At 47.0% G+C, this 16,057-nt stretch overlaps 1 protein-coding gene across 1 annotated transcript in view; it reads left to right on the plus strand.

The window, feature by feature from the left end:
- Window positions 1–16,057, plus strand: part of grin2bb (glutamate receptor, ionotropic, N-methyl D-aspartate 2B, genome duplicate b) — a 93,338-nt gene that overhangs the window by 73,791 nt on the left and 3,490 nt on the right. The window contains exons 10-13 of the mRNA XM_056280063.1: window positions 1,250–1,479; window positions 1,863–2,023; window positions 3,371–3,558; window positions 13,513–13,751. Coding sequence (XP_056136038.1) covers window positions 1,250–1,479; window positions 1,863–2,023; window positions 3,371–3,558; window positions 13,513–13,751 — 818 coding nt within the window. The remainder of the gene's footprint in view (window positions 1–1,249; window positions 1,480–1,862; window positions 2,024–3,370; window positions 3,559–13,512; window positions 13,752–16,057) is intronic.

Here is a 16,057-nt window from a genome sequence, read left to right on the forward strand (position 1 = left end):
CACACACACACACACACACACACACACACACACATACACAGTAGCCCAGACCCAGCCAAAACAAGCAGCGAAAAGTAGAAGTAGAAGCACAAGTGTCGGAGCACTCATCTACGGTCAATCTCACACACGCCGTTTTTGTTGATGAATGGAATAATTTACCAAGCGCTATCGGGAGATACCGGCGTCACCTCGGGGTTATTAGAACCGCTCTGTGGACAACTGCTCACTGTGGTTGTGCAAAAGGAAATGAATTGGCTTGTGGCGAATTAGTTTTTGCGTTGCGCCAACTAATCTTTATCCCTCCAAGTCTCAGCAGTAACAGTAATTTACTGTCATAGCCATGGTGGAAGTGCTTAATTCATACACTGGTATCAAGCGTGCCCCGAGCAACCCGTTTATATCCCATTACAGGTAAAAATTAATGGCACGGATTCCAGTGATTATATTTTAGATGTGTAGCTCCCTGTGCTTCTCAGGAATGCATAATCCCAACACTCCTTCAGTCCCCCCAAGGTAAATCAGAAGGCTGCCCCCCCCCCCCCATTGCTACCCACTGGTTTTTGTATTGAGGACTAGAGGGAATTTAGCTGGGAATTTAGCTGTTGATGTAATGGTGGTTGGTTAGAGTTGAGCTGTCCGGAATGTCCCGGAATTCCCAGTTAAAATGACAGAAGGAACTAATGTGTTTCAGTGTGTGTGTGTGTGTGTGTGTGTGTGTTTGTTTTAATGACTGGCTTGGTCACATAAGCCTCTAGACTTATACACTTACACTCATGCTTCAGCTGTAGTGTAATTGTACCCTGCTGTGGCCACCCACCACGTCCCTCCTCCTCCCTTTACCCTGCTTCTGATACTTGCTTTAGCACTGCAGCAGGTGGTGTTTCCACCTTGTCACACTGCCGTAGAAGGTGGGTCAGTGCCTGTCTGTAACAGCGGGTTGTCAAAGGGCTGGCTGAGTGAACGATTGTAGGCCATACACTATCGAGCACTTCCTGCTTTCACCCCTTGCTCCCATGATCACTGACCAAAAGAGGGGGGGACAGGCGTGCTCCTTGTCACTGTCAGCCCTCAACTGCCTCCCCACAGCTTGGGGTAAAGGCGAAAGTAGTAAAATCGTGTTAGTTAAGCTGATCTGTTTTTATTTTTTCTGCAACCTTGACCTTGTCAATCTATCTTAGTTGCTCTCCGTCCTCTCCCCCCCCCCGCTTCTCTCTCTCTCTCTCTTCCTCTCTCTATCGGTGTCCATCAGAGCCGGGTGGTCCATCTTTCACCATTGGCAAAGCCGTCTGGCTGCTGTGGGGCCTTGTGTTCAACAACTCCGTGCCGGTGCAGAACCCCAAAGGGACCACCAGTAAAATCATGGTGTCTGTGTGGGCCTTCTTCGCCGTCATCTTCCTGGCCTCCTACACTGCCAACCTGGCTGCCTTTATGATCCAGGAGGAGTATGTCGACCAGGTGTCAGGCCTGTCTGACAAAAAGGTGTGAAATTAAAGTGAGGAGTGGATGGTGTGTGTTCATATGTTAGCGACTGTGTCTACCGTCTTGTAAGTTGTGTTGGTCTTGTGGAAGTGAGTCATCACAGGGTGTCAATCTGCACGGTTGATTTGTGCCATTGTACGCATCCCTTTTAGATTTCCTGTTTTTTGTTCCCTGCTAACCTGTGTTGTCATGCTGGAAGAACGGAACCCTGAGCAATTGGTTCATTTCGGGGTTTCCCGAAGCACAAGCCCCGTGGTCCCGCTCAACAGTGCATTAAAGGCTATTTGATCCAACCCGATGCCTTTTCCACACTAACAAGCATTTCTCCTGTCGTTTTCTCATTTACTCCGCGTGGTGCCTTTTCCGGAAAACCCTTGCAACAGTTCCAGAAGCCCAATGACTTCTCACCGCCGTTCCGGTTCGGCACGGTGCCCAACGGGAGCACGGAACGCAACATCCGCAACAACTACCCGGACATGCACAGCTACATGACCAGCTTCCACCAGAAGAATGTAGACGAGGCCCTGCAGAGTCTGAAGACCGGGTGAGGAGAGAGGGATGGAGGGATGGATTAAAGAGGGATGCATGAGTGGGGGGGGGGGGTGTTGGAGAGTGAGGGGGGAAACAAGCTACAAAGGAAGGATGGAGAGAGAGAGGGACTGAGAATTGGTTAGAGTGTAGTGCATGAGTGTCCGGCTAGTGTAGCGGTCTATTCCGTTGCCTACCAACACGGGGATCGCTGGTTCAAATCCCTGTGTTACCTCCGGCTTGGTCGGGCGTCCCTACAGACACAATTGTCCGTGTCTGCAGGTGGGAAGGCAGATGTGGGTATGTGTCCTGGTCGCAGCACTAGCACCTCCTCTGGTTGGTCGGGGTGCCTTTTCAGGGGGGAGGGGGAACTGGGGGGGAATAGCGTGATCCTCCCACGCGCTACCCTCCCGTGGCGCAACTCCTCACTGTCAGGTGAAAAGAAGCGCCTGGCGACTCCACATGTATCGAAGGAGGCCATGTGGTAGTCTGCTGCCCTCCCCGGATCAGCAGAGAGGGTGGAGCAGCGACCAGGACAGCTCGGAGAGTGGGGTAATTAGCTGGGTACAATTGAGGAGAAAAGGGGGGAAAAATCCACACACACAAAAAAGTGTAGTGCATGAGGGATGTATAGATTTAAAGGGATGTGAGAATGAGAAAAGTAGTGTGCTGAGTTCTCAAGACTCGGATTGAGAAAATGTGGAAAAAATTAGGGGGCGACAGAAACGGTGAGAAAGAGAGCCGTGGAAGGGCAAGGCAGTGTGGGTGGGCAGCTATAGCAGTGCTGCTGTATCTGCCTGCCACTGGTGCTCAGAATAGCAGCCCAACCTGTGGTTGCTGTGAAAGCCAGCTAATATCCACTCTCTCTAGCTGTAAAAGATTGCTTATATATCTATTTCAGTGTTTCTCACCCACTCTGCCTACCTTTCTTCATCTCGCCGTACTTGCACATCCGAAGAATTAGGAATGCGAAACAGTGGTTCGTCTCCAACCAGTCGCCGTTGTGTTTGCTTATCCTGCTATCCATGCAGACTGACATGCAGGTCTGGCCAGTGCTTCGCCCACAGACATTAAGGTAGCCAGGGGGCATAGTTTAACTATGGTTTGCCACCCAGCTTGGTGCTGTCATATCAATTTGTCCGTCAGTTATCACCTTAGGACACAATGCTCAAGGATGTCATGGGTTGAGTAGAATAGAAACACAGTGATGTAGCTGTACACGAGGTGAGACTAGCGTATAGTAGAACCCATAGCAGGAGCTCCTGCTCCGAAAAAGGCGATGATGGGAATGTCCACTTGCGTCACACTTTTTCAGTCCTCCTCACAGCAAGTTATGACGCGTCCTCTCCTCCCTCTGTTACAGGAAACTGGACGCCTTCATCTACGACGCAGCAGTGCTGAACTACATGGCGGGCAGAGACGAGGGCTGTAAGCTGGTCACCATCGGTAGCGGAAAGGTGTTTGCCTCCACCGGCTACGGCATCGCCATCCAGAAGGACTCGGGCTGGAAGCGAGCCGTGGACCTGGCCATCCTCATGCTCTTTGGAGATGGTAAACATTTGAATGGCGTACTTGTTTAATGGAGGTATAACAAAAAAGCCCAGTGAATAGAGGAATTGAACCAGAGACCTTTTTTGAGATGGAAAGCTACTCGTGGACCTGGAAAGGCACTATCTTGCTCAGTTGTTCACATACTTGGCTAGAGTACTCCATTTGTATGGGATGAGGGGGTGGCGGGGTCGGAGGGGCAAAGAAACAACTGAATAAGGTCGTGTGGCGCCAGAGACCTCTTTAAAAGACACATCACCGGCGCTGGATTTTAGCTATTTGATAGCACTGTGCTGGGAGGAGACGCTCCGTAGTTGTTATACGCTACACGTTTCATGACTGAGGAAATGTCTCTTCATTCGTATTGTTTATAGTGAGCATAAAAAAAGTCAATTCAACTGGGGTTTTCTGTTATCGACACTGTAGGTTTTTTATATCCTCTCTACTTTCACAAAGTAGATCAAGCATTTGTTTTCTCTCGTCCCGCCCCTCCTTCATCCCTATTGGTTGGTAGAACTAAAAGTAACATTAATGAGCCGGGGGGTTTTTTTCCCCAACTTTACACCCTAATGCTCACAGTGATAGACCCTAAAAAGAGGTTAGGTGAGCGTCCGGGTAGTGTGACAGTCTATTCCGTTGCCTACCAACATGGTGATCGCCGGTTCAAATCCCCGTGTTACCTCCGGCTTGGTTGGGCGTCCCTACAGACACAATTGGCCATGTCTGCAGGCGGGAAGCCTGATGTGGGTATGTGTCCTGGTTGCTGCACTAGCGCCTCCTCTGGTCGGTCAGAGCGCCTGTTTGGGGGGAGGGAAACTTGGGGGAATGGCGTGATCCTCCCCTGTGCTACGTCCCCCTGGCGAAACTCCTCTCTGTCAGGTGAAAAGAAGCGGCTGGTGACTCCACATGTATCGGAGGAGGCATGTGGTAGTCTGCAGCCCTCCCCCCGGATCAGCAGAGGGGGTGGAGCCGGGACGGCTCAGAAGAGTGGGATAATTGGCCAGATACAATTGAGGAGAAAAACGGGGGGGGGGGGGGATCCACAACAAAAAAAACAAGGAAAGAGGTTAGGTACCTGCACAGGGCCAAGAGCACTCAAAGTGGGACTTTTTCATAAAAGAAAAAAGAAATACAAAAATGTCAGTAAAACTTTTTTCAAGTTTTCAGTGGACGCACGGCCTATCACAAATTATGTACTTGCTTAGACTCAACAACAGTGGTGCTTTGCATCTGTGAAACTCTGCGACCTTGTCATATGAATATAGGCCTCTAACTTAATGCACATATATAAACCCTGTAATGCTCTTGGAATTAATTCCCTCCTGTCTCGGTCATATACAGGAGCTCCACTATTACCTCTCTATAGATAGGGTCCAGGCGTATGGACAATACTGTCTGCAGAAGGTCCAGTGGCATGGCCGCCACGGGGTTAGAAGTGTGATCGCTCTGCTCACATGGTCGTAGGTGCACACACAGTCTTCAGTATAGCCTGGTTATTGTAGACTCCAGCTATTTCTCAATATTATCGACTAAAATAAATTCATCATTCCATAAACTGTGTACCTGGATCCAACCAGCTGGATAACCTGCAGTTCCCACCACTTTTGTCAAGCTTTTAGAAACAGCTAACGTGCTTATTTAGATTGAAAATAAGCTAAATAGATTGCACATCTCAAACACAATCTAAAAACGTACCCCCCAGATTTACTAAAGGTTTCCGTCGGCACTAACGACGTTGCATACATAAAAAGAGACAAATCTGATTCACCAACTCGTTGCGTTATGGTTTGCGGTGTGTGCGTACCATCATGGTCACAGTGCAGCGAAGAGGGGAAGCGTCCGGGTAGCATAGCCGTCTATTCCGTTGCCTACCAACACAGGGATCGCCAGTTCGAATCCCTGTGTTACCTCCGACTTGGTTGGGCATCCCTGCAGACACAATTGGCTGTGTCTGTAGGTGAGAGGGCGGATGTGGGTATGTGTCCTGGTCGCTGCACTAGCGCCTCCTCTGGTTGGTCGGGGCACCTGTTTGGGGGGGAGGGGGAAATGAATAGCGTGATCCTCCCACACACTACGTCCCCCTGGCAAAACTCCTCACCGTCAGGTGAAAGGAAGCGGCTGGCGACTCCATAGGTATCAGAGGAGGCATGTGGTAGTCTGCAGCCCTCCCCGGATCGGTAGAGGGGGTGGGGCAGAGACCGGGACGGCTCGGAAGAGTGGGGTAATCAGACAAGTACAATTGGTAGAAAAAGGGGGAAAATCCCAAAAGGGGGATTATCCAAACAACTGTAATTGTCATCGGATTTAATGAAAACCTGCAAATTTCACCTTGAACTGTGCCCGGTATTAAATGTCCGGTGAAAGCACGTTTTATGTTAGGCACAAACATGGCTGCTGCTTTCATGTTGGGCAGAGAGAGACGAGGGAGACAAACATGACGAGAGAGAGTATCTCATACACGCTTTTCCCTGTTTGAGATGTGTGGAGACGGGGTGAGGAGCAGGTGTAGGTTGGTAAACCCTGCAGTTCAGCTCTCCTGGAAGAAACACAAGATGAACTGGAACCAAAGACCAGAAGGAGAATGATATAGCTTCACCGGCCAAACATCTTTTGACTTGTGGGTCTTTTCAGCACACGGCGGCAGATACAGCAGCAATGACATTCCTGCATATAAAGCCCAGGTGCATCCCTCATATCAGACAACATCTCCGGTAGTCTAACTCATTAATAGTCACTGCGGTGCACATTCAAATGTCCGCTGATTGTAAATTGCTTTTAAAACTGGCAATTGTTGTAGCAGTTATTCATTTATTTTGTGTGTGTGTGTGTGTATTAGTACATCTGGGGGTTGGAGATTTCCTGGACATAAAAATACACTCAATTTTAAATAACCTATATGAGGAATTGGAATTTCATTAATGATCATAGATTTGATTAATTGACAATAATAATAATAAACTTCATTTGTACGGCACCTTTCGTACATAAAATGCAGCTCAAAGTGCTGTACATTAAAAACAAGGAAACAATAAAACTCAACAACAATACAGATAAAATAAGTTAAAAGTAATAAAACACAGACCTAGGCCAAAAAAAACATAAAACAAGGCAAGAAATAAAACCACAGTACAAGATAAAAAAAATGAGAATAAAAGAAATATAAAGTGGAATTCATTCAAAGCAAAATGACATCTAACTCTCATTTGTAGGAATCCAAATAATTGTACTCACAAATCACATTGTTCAACCACACAGTATTACATCCTATGCTTAAATTTACCTGCTTGTTTGTGTGTGTGTGTGGGGGGGGGGCTTTTATGAATAAAAATAAAGAGTACGTAATTATGGTATGGGGAGCAGGGTAAAAGAAGCTGACGGAGAACACAAAAGCAAAATGTTTGCCCCTTTCCGCCACCTATGATGGTGTCAACATCATGACACTCTGCACTTTGTATGATGTGTTGGGCTACGTATTGAAACGCTGCTCTGTCTCGACATGAATCCTTCGGCCTGACACAAGGGATCTTGTAGTCAGCTCCCGGATATAGGCATGCTCTATGTATTGCTCATCAAAATGCCAGATCACATGCCCTGCAGTACAACGTGAACGCACACGTACACACATGCAGACACACATATGAACACAACGTCTGCTAGCCTCCTGGCCTTTATGCGCTTGATGTGTGCTATCTCGGTTGCTGTGATGGATGTTAGTGCAGTGGTAGCAGTCGCCCAGGATCACATCTGTCGGACAGAGATCCTAAACCAGATCCAATCAAACCTTGACCTTCAATTATAGAAGACGTCTTGTCAGAGAAGCCGAATAATGCGCAGCGTCAGAGTATATGTCGGCACATGCAGTGCTTGTGTGCATATGTGTGTGTGTGTGTGTGGGACATTCATCCACGGCTTTGTGTATGCACAGTACAGTTTATCTTATCTGATATCCCAAAGGTCACAGGGAGACACATTTCCCACCCGCCAAATGCGCACACATGGCCACCCAGTCAGTACCATAAACATACTCATTTATAGATTACCGTAATTCCCGGACTATAAGTCGCTAATTTTTTTCTGGCTGATCCTGCGACTTGTATTCCAAAGTGACTTATACAATGTGATTTTGTTGGACGAATATACACTGCATTTCAACTAAGGCCGCCCGATAGCACGGGTTGACCAACAAAGCTTGCTAGAAAATATCACGGGTTCGAGTGGACAGGTCAAAAAAGTGTTCCGAGTCAGTTATAAATAACACTGGACTAGGCTTTGTGTTAATAATAATAATAATAATACTTTTTATTTGTGGGCGCCATTCAAAGCACTCAAGGACACCTTACAGAACACAGTAAAAACAAGCAGCACTGTATCAGACAGCATAAAATCAAAACAAAGCGGGGTAGACAATGAAAAGTAACACAACAGATAAGTATAAAATCATCATCTGCACAAAACTCAAAGAAGCATGGATCAGACTGAATATGCCAGTTTGAAAAGGTGCGCTTTGAGATGGGATTTGAAGGTTGAAAGGGAGTCAGTGTTGTGAATGTCTTGTGGGAGAGAGTCCCACAGGCGGGGGGCAGAACGACTGAGGGCTCTAGTCCCCATGGTAGTCAAGCGGGCCGATGGTGTAGTGAGTTGGAGAGCAGAAGAGGATCTGAGAGTGCGGGAGGGCGTGTGGATATGAAGGAGTTGGGAAAGATATGAAGGAGCTAGGTTATTAAGGGCCTTAAAGGTGAGGAGCAGGATCTTGAAGTCAATATGGTATTTAACAGGGAGCCAGTGGAGTTGCTGGAGAACAGGAGTGATGTGATCTGTGATGTCACTAGGCCACCTCCTCTTCCGCTCGCTCTCAAACACACATTCGTGTAAGCAGCTTTATCGTCAATTTGCGATTGTGGTTTTGGTCAATGCCGTGTGTCTTATAGTGTTGAGGCTTCAACTATGAGTTTTTTCCCTGAACGGTATCCATAGCATGTGTGTGTGTGTGTGTGAATGAGAGAGAGAGAGTTCATGTTATTTGTTTTGCTGCTATTCAACAATACAGAACACCGTTTGAAACAAGTAGCCTGTTTATTTAGTAGCCTAGACCTGCTCACCGTTGGGCTAAGATACGATAGGCTACACCTTGCAATCACTATATTATGCCGGGCAAACAGCCCCAAAAAACAAAATATTGCAACACTGCTCACTTTGCCGTAGCCTAGGCTAAATTTGGAGGTTTGCGGGTCGGGTTCGGGTGATTAATTTGACACATATTTTAGCCGGTCAGGCGGTGCCGATTGGCTCTCTCAACAGGTCAGGTGGGGGTGGGCATTAACCCTGACCCCGTGCATCACTACTGTACCACCATGTAAATGCGACTTATACGGCGAAGCGACTTATATATGGGGGTTTTTTTCCCTTGCAACATGTTTTTTTGGTGAGTGCAACTTGTACACCGGTGTGACTTGTTGTCCAAGAAATATGGTACACATTGTTCAGACTTCACTGTGCTGTCGGCGCACATACTGTGGCCCACATTTATCAGATGTTTGTTCACATCTGTCACCTCTGGTTAGGATCCAGATGCTGACGTGATATTGCACGAGTGGCAATGTGTGTGTGTGTGTGTGTGGTAGTGGAGGGGATGGTGGTGGTGGTGGTGTTTTTCTCCGGCGTGTGCAGATAAGTTGACGTCCCAAATGACGGGAACAAAAGGAGAGAGCGAGGAGAAAAGACAAGAGGCTTGAGGGGTTGAAAGAAGCAGAAGGAGAAAAGGTGGAAATTGCAGGAGCAGCAAGGAACAGGGTAAGGGAGGCGTGATGATGACGAGGGGGAAAGGAGATGAAGGAACTAGAGGCATCTGAGAAATAAAAAGAGGCCGGAGTTTTGGGGGGGGGGGGGGGGGCGAGAGGAGGCCTGCCGAGTCAGGGGTCAGTATTAAGGCCAGAAAACATAGGCGCCCTTTTTCACTTCAAGCTTTGAATTGATGCCCCGTCACTGCTCAGGACGAGTTCTCCAGCGTCGACTCCCCTGCAGACTCTCGTCTTCTTTGGGGAGAAAGGTGTTAGGATAAGGTTGCTATTTGACGAGTGCCGACTTGCACTTGCGGTTTGTGCCACAGGCGGACTCTGTATCTGGTCGGCTTTACTCGCAAGCCGTGGTTTTCAGTCACGTGACAGTGGCGGGCAAAACAAACTTCCAGCCTTCCAGCACAGACCTGTCAGTTTTCCAGCTGTTCCAAGCAACGACTATTTGGATCACCTTACCAAAGAAGAAAAACAAAGATATATTAACCAACTACAAGTTTTGGCCACTTGCGATCCATATACAGCACCCGCCGCAGTATTTCAGTCTCTAAAAACAGCCAAGTCCCCTGCCAGAGCTCCAGTTTGGCGATGTTTACATATATCTTGTGGAGAAGCCGTCTCCTTACACTGCCGCTAGGATGCATGCTCACAAAAGTACTGACAGTTATATGTATTTTCCTTCTGGATGGGTCGGTAATGCTGCCGTTCGGGAAGGGTTTTGCCCGCCAGGTGGGCGTTCCAGCATGAATGTGACGTCATGTGAAAACTATGGATATGTATAAGAAGTGCAAACATCTCTCAACCAGTGGTTTTCAAAGTGAGCTCTGGAGGCAGATTAAGAGATTTCAGTCGGTCCCTGGACATGAAGCGTCCTCCTCTGTGTCTCCTTCACCTTTACCCTTCATGAAGTAAAGTAGAAAACAGATATCCAACCTGTCAGGACAATCTAAAAAAAAATGCAATAATAATCATGTGATAATAATTTCAATTATGTTTTTAATAATAATAATAATAATTGAATAAATGATAGAAAAATAAGCAGTCCACAAAGCAAGACAATTGTAAGATTTATTTTTCTTTCGACAAAACAATCCCACAACTTATCCTCCACAAAACCTCTCTCGCGTTTTAGAAATTTACAAAGGAATTGGTTCGTAATATTTGCTACACCCTTCACACGAGGCGAGCTTCGTCAGTAGCGCAAAATCAAAAATTCACTATTGTGGAAATAAGGAAAACTGTTTGCTAGCTTTTAAAAAAAAAAATCCCCACTGCCAGACTGTGAGGGTTTCTTTCGTCCAAATGATCAGGGGGGGGAAAAAAAGGTGTTTAGTTCATCCTTTAACTTTTATTTGTATTGGCTGTTGGCGAAATGAACTCGTCTGTGTCCTTCGACAAATGTATTTCCTGTTTGGAGGTCCCCTGATAACCCCTAATGGCAACACTCAATGAGCAGCACTGGGGTTAATTTGCACATATAACACTAAGTCCTAGCTCACACAAAGAACCACTAGCACACTAGCGTCTCACACACACACACACACACACACACACACACACACACACACACACACACACACACACACGCTGGTAGATTGGTAGTTCAGATCAAACAAATCTCTCTGGACGTATCTTTCCCCGACAGCAGACCTCAAGGGCTGCAGAACCGAGCGAGGACACATTTTAGGGGTGGAAATGCTTGTCACATGAACATGAACACTTCCTCCCCGAGGAGAGACGAGTCCCAGCAGGCAGTTGCTTTTTTCACCACAACAAGTAAGGGCGATGAGTGACTTGCAGAAGCAATCGTTAATGAGAATAAACCTCGGCGTGGGGGAGGGGGGGGGTCTTTCTGTCAGGATAATGCAACGTGACATTAGCTGCACGTACATGAGACCTGAGTTGACGTTGTCGTGAAGCCACTACACAAAAAAAATGTATCCCTTGCTTTTGCAATTACTCATTACTTACCCTACAGCCAAGCACATGTTAAGACACAGCCAAGCATAAAGTGGCACACCAATATACACACCTACATATGCACACAATTTCCAATGCACATTCATACATATATGTATATATACACATGCATATACACAGGGTTGGGAGGGTTACTTTATAAATGTAGCCTCTTACAATTACAAATTACCTGCTGAAAAATGTATCCAGTAACTTACTCAAAGTGTCACAAAATTAAAGTAATGTAATCTAGTTACTTTCAGTTACTTGTGGATTACCTCAATCCAAATATGGAAAAGGGACAAAAGAAACGATCAATAGAAAGAAAAGATATCAATAACGTTACTTAAGCGCACTTTGTAAGACAACAAAACAATGTAACCTTAGTAAGGACAATGGGGACACCAAGCTTTTAAGCATCAAAACGTAGCAAAAAGGCAAAGAGACGATGCTGTTTTGGTAAAGGCACCCACACCCACCCTCTCTTTTAGGCCTGCTACTTGAATTAGGAGTATCCACAGTGTAGGCCTGTGAATTTCAAATTAAAATATGTCTATACGTGTCCCACGTTGTCCCACATAAACACTATTTGTCCCACATTTGGTTTGTTGTCATCCGGTCACCCTATATATAAGCCAGAGTAAAAGAAGGGGCCACAGAGACACGTTTGGGCAGCCCGTCAGTAGGGTTGCCCCCTTTAGCTCAGAAAATAAGAGACACTAAACCCTATCCCATCTCGGCTCCACCACCGCCTACCCAGGCCCCATGACCCCCACCTCAATGGAAAAGGTTGCTTTTATTTTTAATAGATAGCCATTTCCCTGACTCTACGGATGCACACACAGTGTGGTGTTAGTTCAGCATGTGGCAGGCTTGAAAGGTTCATGTAAAGGGCAGTAGGCTAGACACCTGCCTACAGTAAGTAGTCCCGTCAGACTAATGTGTCTCTAGAAAACACACATGTACCACCATAATGTCTCAGTCAAAGGCTTTATTGGCAAACAAAAGCAACACACAAAATAAATTCAATGAACATAACAATGTACTATTATACAAATGCACAATGTACTCTTTTTATTTCTTGATAGAATTATATTATTTGGTTTAATAATAAATGTACAATTGTAGGAGTTGGGCCATGTGCCCATGGTACCCCGGGGAAACTGCTCTGATAAACCACCGCAATTTTCAGGTGATGGGAGAAGGAAGAAATATGGAGGCACTGCCTGCATATTTCACTTTCTCTGGTTGTGAGAATGCAGAACAAATCACACTCTGTAACAGCTCAGCAAGGAGCACATCATTTCCTTCTTTAATACAGGACGAGTCTGTCTTTTAAGGGACGGGTGGCAAAATATCCATCCGTTATCTGAACTGCTTATCCTGCTCTCAGGGTCACGGGGATGCTGGAGCCTATCCCAGCAGTCATTGGGCGGCAGGCGGGGAGACACCCTGGACAGACTGCCAGGCCATCATAGGGCCGACACACACACACACACACACACACACACACACACACACACACACACACCCATTCACACCTAGGGACGATTTAGTACGGCTGATTCACCTGACCTACATGTCTTTGGACTGTGGGAGGAAACCGGGGCATCCGGAGGGAACCCACGCAGACACGGGGAGAACATGCAAACTCCACACAGAGGACGACCCAGTACCCTGGGGCTCGAACCTAGGACCTTCTTGCTGTGAGGCAATCGCGCTAACCACTGCACCCTCGTGCCGTTGGCAATATAAACAAGCACAAAACTGTTCAGACCCACGGCGCACCCACCAAGTGTTGAAGTCCATCAGATGAACGGTTCCTCAGAAAATCAAAGGACAGACAGACAGAGACCCCTTCCATTTTAGTAGTTGGATTGCTATTATTATGAGGAATTTTGAAAGGTATATACAGTTAATATATCAAAACATCCCTCTCAAGTCATTCATGAGTGAGACATTTTTTTTATATCATTTCTAAAATGTAATCCTGGAAAATAATTCCCGTTTTGAAAATTTGTATCAGTAATCTGATTACGTCCCCCCCCCCGTCTAACTGTATTGGAATACAGTTACATTTTATTGTATCCTGACTATGTAATGCCCCTCAATGTATGTTACCCCCCCCCCCAAGCCTGCACATACAAACTCATTTGCTCACAAATAAGCACGCAAAAGCCAAACCACATTCTCCCCTTGGCTGCAGGTGAGATGGAGGAGCTGGAGGCCTTGTGGCTGACGGGAATCTGCCACAACGAGAAGAATGAGGTAATGAGCAGCCAGCTAGATGTGGACAACATGGCGGGGGTCTTTTACATGCTGGGGGCTGCCATGGCTCTGTCGCTTATCACCTTCATCTGCGAACACTTATTCTACTGGCAGCTGCGCTTCTGTTTCATGGGTGTGTGCTCCGGAAAGCCCGGGGCCACCTTCTCCATCAGCAGGGTGAGTTTCCCCCAGTTATTGTTTAAAATTTGACCTTTACTCTGACAGAAATAATGGAGGAGCTTGTTTTAAGACCACTGGCTGTGGTTGACATGGATTGAGTCAGTCATGGGTGGGGGATGACTCATCTAACCTACCTGTGGCCTTTTGTGTATGGGGCTGTTGTTAAACGAGACCCACAAGTCCTCGATTCAACGCAAAACGACAACATTAGCAAGTGTTTTACGCACTAAGTGATTCCATGGAAGGAAGCTAGCGGGATATGTTTTTGCAGAATTTTTCTCAGTCAAAAGAATGATTTTAAAATAGTACAACACATAGTGGTAGTAAAATTAATCCAACCAAGTTGATGGGCCCTGGGGCATCCGGGTGGCGTAGGGGTCTATTCCGTTGCCTACCAACATGGGGATCACCGGTTCAAATCCCCGTGTTACCTCCATCTTGGTCAGGCCTCCCTACAATCACACAATTGGCCATGTCTGCAGGTGGGGAGCCGAATGTGGGTGTGTGTCCTGGTCGCTGCACTAGCGCCTCCTCTAGTCGGTCGGAGCGCCTGTTTGGAGGGGAGGGGCAACTGGGGAGAATAGCGGGATCCTCTCATGCACTACATCCCCCTGGCGAAACTCCTCACTGTCAGGTGAAAAGAAACGGCTGGCGACTCCACATGTATCGGAGGCAGTGTTGTAGTACTCGAGTCCAGGACTCAGACTCGAGTCCTGATTTTCAGGACTCGTGACTCGACTTGGACTTGATCACTGGTGACTTGGACTCGAGCATTGGCTGCATTCGGACTCGGAAGTTGGACATGAGGACTCGGACCTTTTAATTGATAAAGACTGTTTTCTTGTTTTTGTTAGTTTTTTTGTTTGGCTATTGTGTCACAAAGTAAATAAACTGCCTTTGAAGTGGTGACAGCGGTGTCATTTTTGTTCCATGTAGACCTTTTTTATTTGTATGTCAGCTTTTTTACGGTGCCAGAGTGGAGCACTGGAGCCCATCTTGGAACGCGACTCAGACTCAACCTAGATGACTCGGACTCAGGTAATGGGGACTTGACTCGGACCCGACCCGGACTCTTCTATGGGGACTCGGACTCAGACTCGAACACTGGGGACTCGAGACTCGACTCGGACTCGAGCTTTAGTGACTCAACTACAACACTGATCGGAGGAAGCATGTGGTAGTCTGCAGCCCTCCTTGGATCAGCAGAGGGGGTGGAGCAGTGACTGGGACGGCTCGGAAGAGTGGGGTAATTGGACGGGTACAATTGGGGAGAAAGAGGGGGGAAAATCTCAACAACAAAAAAAGGTTGATGGGCCTCAAGAATGACTACTATTTGTGAATGCAGCAAAAGGTACTTACCATGGCTAGTGATCTTAAAGCATCCCTAGATGTCACAGACCCCATGAATGTTGTTCTGCTGCCAGTCACACTACCACTTAAACTGTTTCGGTGTTAAGGATGAAGGCTGCTTCCGCGTATGCAAACAAATACTTAGGGAGTAATGTCATTTGCATAACGGTACATCCTAAAATAATGGGTTGAGTTTTTCTTGTTGTTTCAAGCAAATGAGCTCCGTTATCAGCCGTGCAAGACAACGGTGCCTATTGTTTAATTCAATTTGGTGTTGAGACCGAAGGTGCTCTTAATTGAAATGCCATTTGCTTGAACATCGACTCAGAGCAGAGAAGAAAGAAAACATGTGGCCTTGAGCGTTTCTGCGGCGTGCTCTTTTATTTCTTCCGTCGACTGACAGCATCCCCGACTCTGCTTTTGTAGCATTTTTTTTTTGGGGGGGGGGGGGGGCTTCCACCAAAACGGTCACGTTTGTTATTCAAAGCATGACCAGATTTTTATAGGGTGTCGTAATCTCCGTAGCATTCAGATTCCCTATCTATTAGCTTACATGTGCACGAGGCTGATTTGAGTTGTCATTTGCATTGCAGCATCCATTTTGACGCCACACACTACTCGAGAGGGGCCCCTATTGTTCGAGAGCGGCTCCGTGGCAAGAGACCCCCGTACCCCATTACGTAGTTCCATGCCTGGTTTAGCACTCAGGCTTGCGGTGGGACAGAGAGGAAGGGGTTTGAGATGGTGCGATGTGCAAACACGCTGCCCACATACAGGAAAAGACGAGCTATGAGGCTAACAGGGACAAATAGGAACTCACAGGGACCGGAAAGGAGATCAGTTAGGAAGGAGGCGGGATAAATGGATGCGGTGGTGTGCTGGTAACCTCTGCCGTAACACCTTTCCCTGCAGCCTTTCTTCGTAGCTACAGATTGAGAGAGCGAGATAAAGAG

The sequence above is a fragment of the Lampris incognitus genome, chromosome 5 (assembly GCF_029633865.1).
Source record: "Lampris incognitus isolate fLamInc1 chromosome 5, fLamInc1.hap2, whole genome shotgun sequence".
Taxonomy (NCBI): domain Eukaryota; kingdom Metazoa; phylum Chordata; class Actinopteri; order Lampriformes; family Lampridae; genus Lampris; species Lampris incognitus.